At 65.5% G+C, this 2,566-nt stretch overlaps 1 protein-coding gene across 1 annotated transcript in view; it reads left to right on the top strand.

Annotated features, from left to right (window-relative positions):
* Window positions 1–1,780, top strand: part of NOS1AP (nitric oxide synthase 1 (neuronal) adaptor protein) — a gene marked incomplete at its 5' end in the record, with an annotated part of 46,435 nt that extends 44,655 nt beyond the window's left edge. The window contains 2 exons of the mRNA XM_009320688.1: window positions 1,152–1,399; window positions 1,464–1,780. Of these exons, the coding sequence (XP_009318963.1) occupies window positions 1,152–1,399; window positions 1,464–1,780 (565 nt within the window). The remainder of the gene's footprint in view (window positions 1–1,151; window positions 1,400–1,463) is intronic.
* Between the last annotated feature and the right edge of the window lie 786 nt (window positions 1,781–2,566).

Below are 2,566 nucleotides of genomic sequence, written 5' to 3'. Positions count from 1 at the left end.
GGGAGAAATCGGTGTAGCTCAGAGGTGGGGTGTGACGGCAGGACCCCCCCAGGTCCCCAGAAAGCACCTACTGCCATGGGTGTTCCCAGTCCCTCTTCCCCACCCGTGCAGGAGGATATGCCCAGCTAAACCCTTCTGCAGCCTGTCTGCCAGCAGGCCCTTGCTGTGCCATGGGAGGCTGAGCGGTGCCGTGGCCATGCCCAGGGGATGCAAGGGGGGAGCCCTCCCCACAGGCAGTGCCGGCTGCCTGCACCCCCAGCCTGGCCGCAGCTGGTGAGCACCAGGCTCACCAGACAGGCTGGCAGGGCCCCAGGGGCATGGGGCCTCCGGGCTTCTTGTCCTGGTGCCGCGGGGCATGGCCCCGATGGAAATGGTGGGCAGGACAAAGCTCTCCATCACCCTCGTGTAGCCGGTATATGGCTCCTGCGCCATGGTACCCATGCCGTCATCAGCTGACGTCACAAAGGGCTGATGTCACATGTGTGTATGGTGCACAGCAGGATGCTCCTGAGCAGTGGGCTCAGCCCCCAGGGTCTCTGGGGAGCTTGGCCAGTGCAAGGGAACAGCCAGCCTGGGCTGGAGAGGGAGTCTTGGTGGGGTGGGCAGTGTAGAGCCCAGGTTGTGGGTGCCCCCAGAGAACCCCCGCTGCTTTGTGGGTGCCTGGCTGATAAGGCCCCACATAAGTCCCACCTCCACGGGCAGTGTGGCAGGTCTGGGCAGGGGGTAGGCAGCGCACCTCACCCAGCAGTGTGGAAGGGACAGGCTCACTGTCCCCTTGCCATTCCCTTGGTAAATCCTCTCTCTCTCTCTTTCCACAACCTGCTTCCCAAGTCGCTCCGTGTCAGGTAAGAGACGCTCTCGGTGTGTTGGTAGTGCCAGCATGGAGCCCTGGGCTCGCTGCTCCCCCATCTCGCCCCCCCCATGCTGTCCCCACTGCATGCACTGCCCTGTGCAGCCCTGGCATGGCCCAGCTGCCCACAGCCTCTGTGGGGCTGCAGGAGCAGCCTCCCTGTCCCCCAGATTGTGTCCCCCATGCTGCTGGGTTGGCAGCTGGTGGGCAACTCTGGGACATGCTGTCCCTGCCGGGGTCCCTCCTCCAGCCCAGCTCACACCCCCTTCTCTCTTCTCTTTCCCCCACCAGTGGACCAGAGCATGTTTGAGAATGCCAGTGCCAGCACAGCACCCACCCCGCGGCCACAGCACGTCCCCGCTGCAGCAGGCGCCCCGCTGCAGCCCTCCCGCCCTGCCAGCAGCCAGCACCTCCGCAACCTGGGCAAGGCCGTGGGGGCCAAGGTGAATGACCTCCTGCGCCGCAAGGAGCCAGCTGGCCTCCCTAGCGTGGGGGTGATGGAGGTGAATGCCAGCGCTGGGGCCATGCTGGGCGCAGGACAGATGGCCAGTGAGGATGGGTGAGTGTCCCTGTGCCATGCACCCTGTGGCAGGGCCGTTGGGACAGGCTGGAGGGGCCCCAGCGTGGGGCTGCATGTCACTGCTCCTCTGTGCTCGCAGGGCTGTGGGGCTGGACACCTTCCCGCGGCTGGACCCCCCACCCCCCGTCACCAAGAAGCGGACGCCGCGTGCCTTGAAGACCCCACAGGATATGCTCATCGCGCCGCAGCTGGCTGGGACCACCCCAAGGAGCAACACGGAGGAGGCCCCCGAACTGCCCGTGGCCCACCCCGACCCTGCAGAGGAGTGGCTGGGGATGAGGGACCCATCCCCTCCAGATCCCCCCACAGCCGAGCGGGGACCAGCCTACCACTGCCCTCCCCGTGCCTGACCTCATTCATAAGGGCAGCCTGGAGAGCCACTGGCGAGCAGGCGAGAGGGCCACTGAGACCTCACCCCGCACAGAGAAGCCCTCTCGGAGATCAGGGCTGGAGCATGAGCTGCCAGGGAGCACAGGGCGGCCAGAGTCATGCACCCCCAGCCGGGAGGCAGAGGGACCCCATCCCGACCTGTTGTCCTTTGAGTAGCAGTGGGGGAGCCACGACGGGGGCACGGTGGGGGCTGGCTCTCCCAAACATGTCTCTTGCTGCCACTTGCCATTTTGGGGGTCATTATTTTGGAGAGGGGGCAGCCCCAGGGTGGCAGGAGCCATTGCTGCCCCAGTGTGGGGTGTGGGGAGCCATGACACCCCATTTCTCCTCAGACTCCTAGGAGGGGCACAGCCTGTCCTGCCACAGCTTCTGTAGTCCCATCCCGGGCCCATTCACTCATCATTGTGAAGCTCCCGTCCTGCCAGGGTGCTACCATCCTGACTGCAGCCAGGGGCCACGCTGAGCTAGGGACCAAGGGTGGGGCTTGCTCAGCAGCCTGGGTCCTTGTGCACGGGTGCAGAAACACCAGCCTGCTCCTAACCCTGTCAGCTGGGCTGAGGCCAGTGTTCCACAAGTGTCCCCCACAGCTCCCCACATCTGGGCTGGCTGCCCCAGCCCAGAGCATGTCCCAGCTTACATCATGTGGTTGCTGAGATAGCTGTCCTGGTGTGCCAGCAGGTTCACCCAGCCCTAGTGCCCGGTGCCAGGGAGCCAGGATGGCAGGTGTCCCCAAGGCCTTCTCCAGG

The sequence above is a fragment of the Pygoscelis adeliae genome, unplaced genomic scaffold (genome assembly GCF_000699105.1).
Source record: "Pygoscelis adeliae isolate BGI_AS28 unplaced genomic scaffold, ASM69910v1 Scaffold402, whole genome shotgun sequence".
NCBI lineage: Eukaryota > Metazoa > Chordata > Aves > Sphenisciformes > Spheniscidae > Pygoscelis > Pygoscelis adeliae.
The sequence above is the reverse complement of the archived record's forward strand: the minus strand, read 5'-3'. Positions and strand labels throughout refer to the sequence as shown.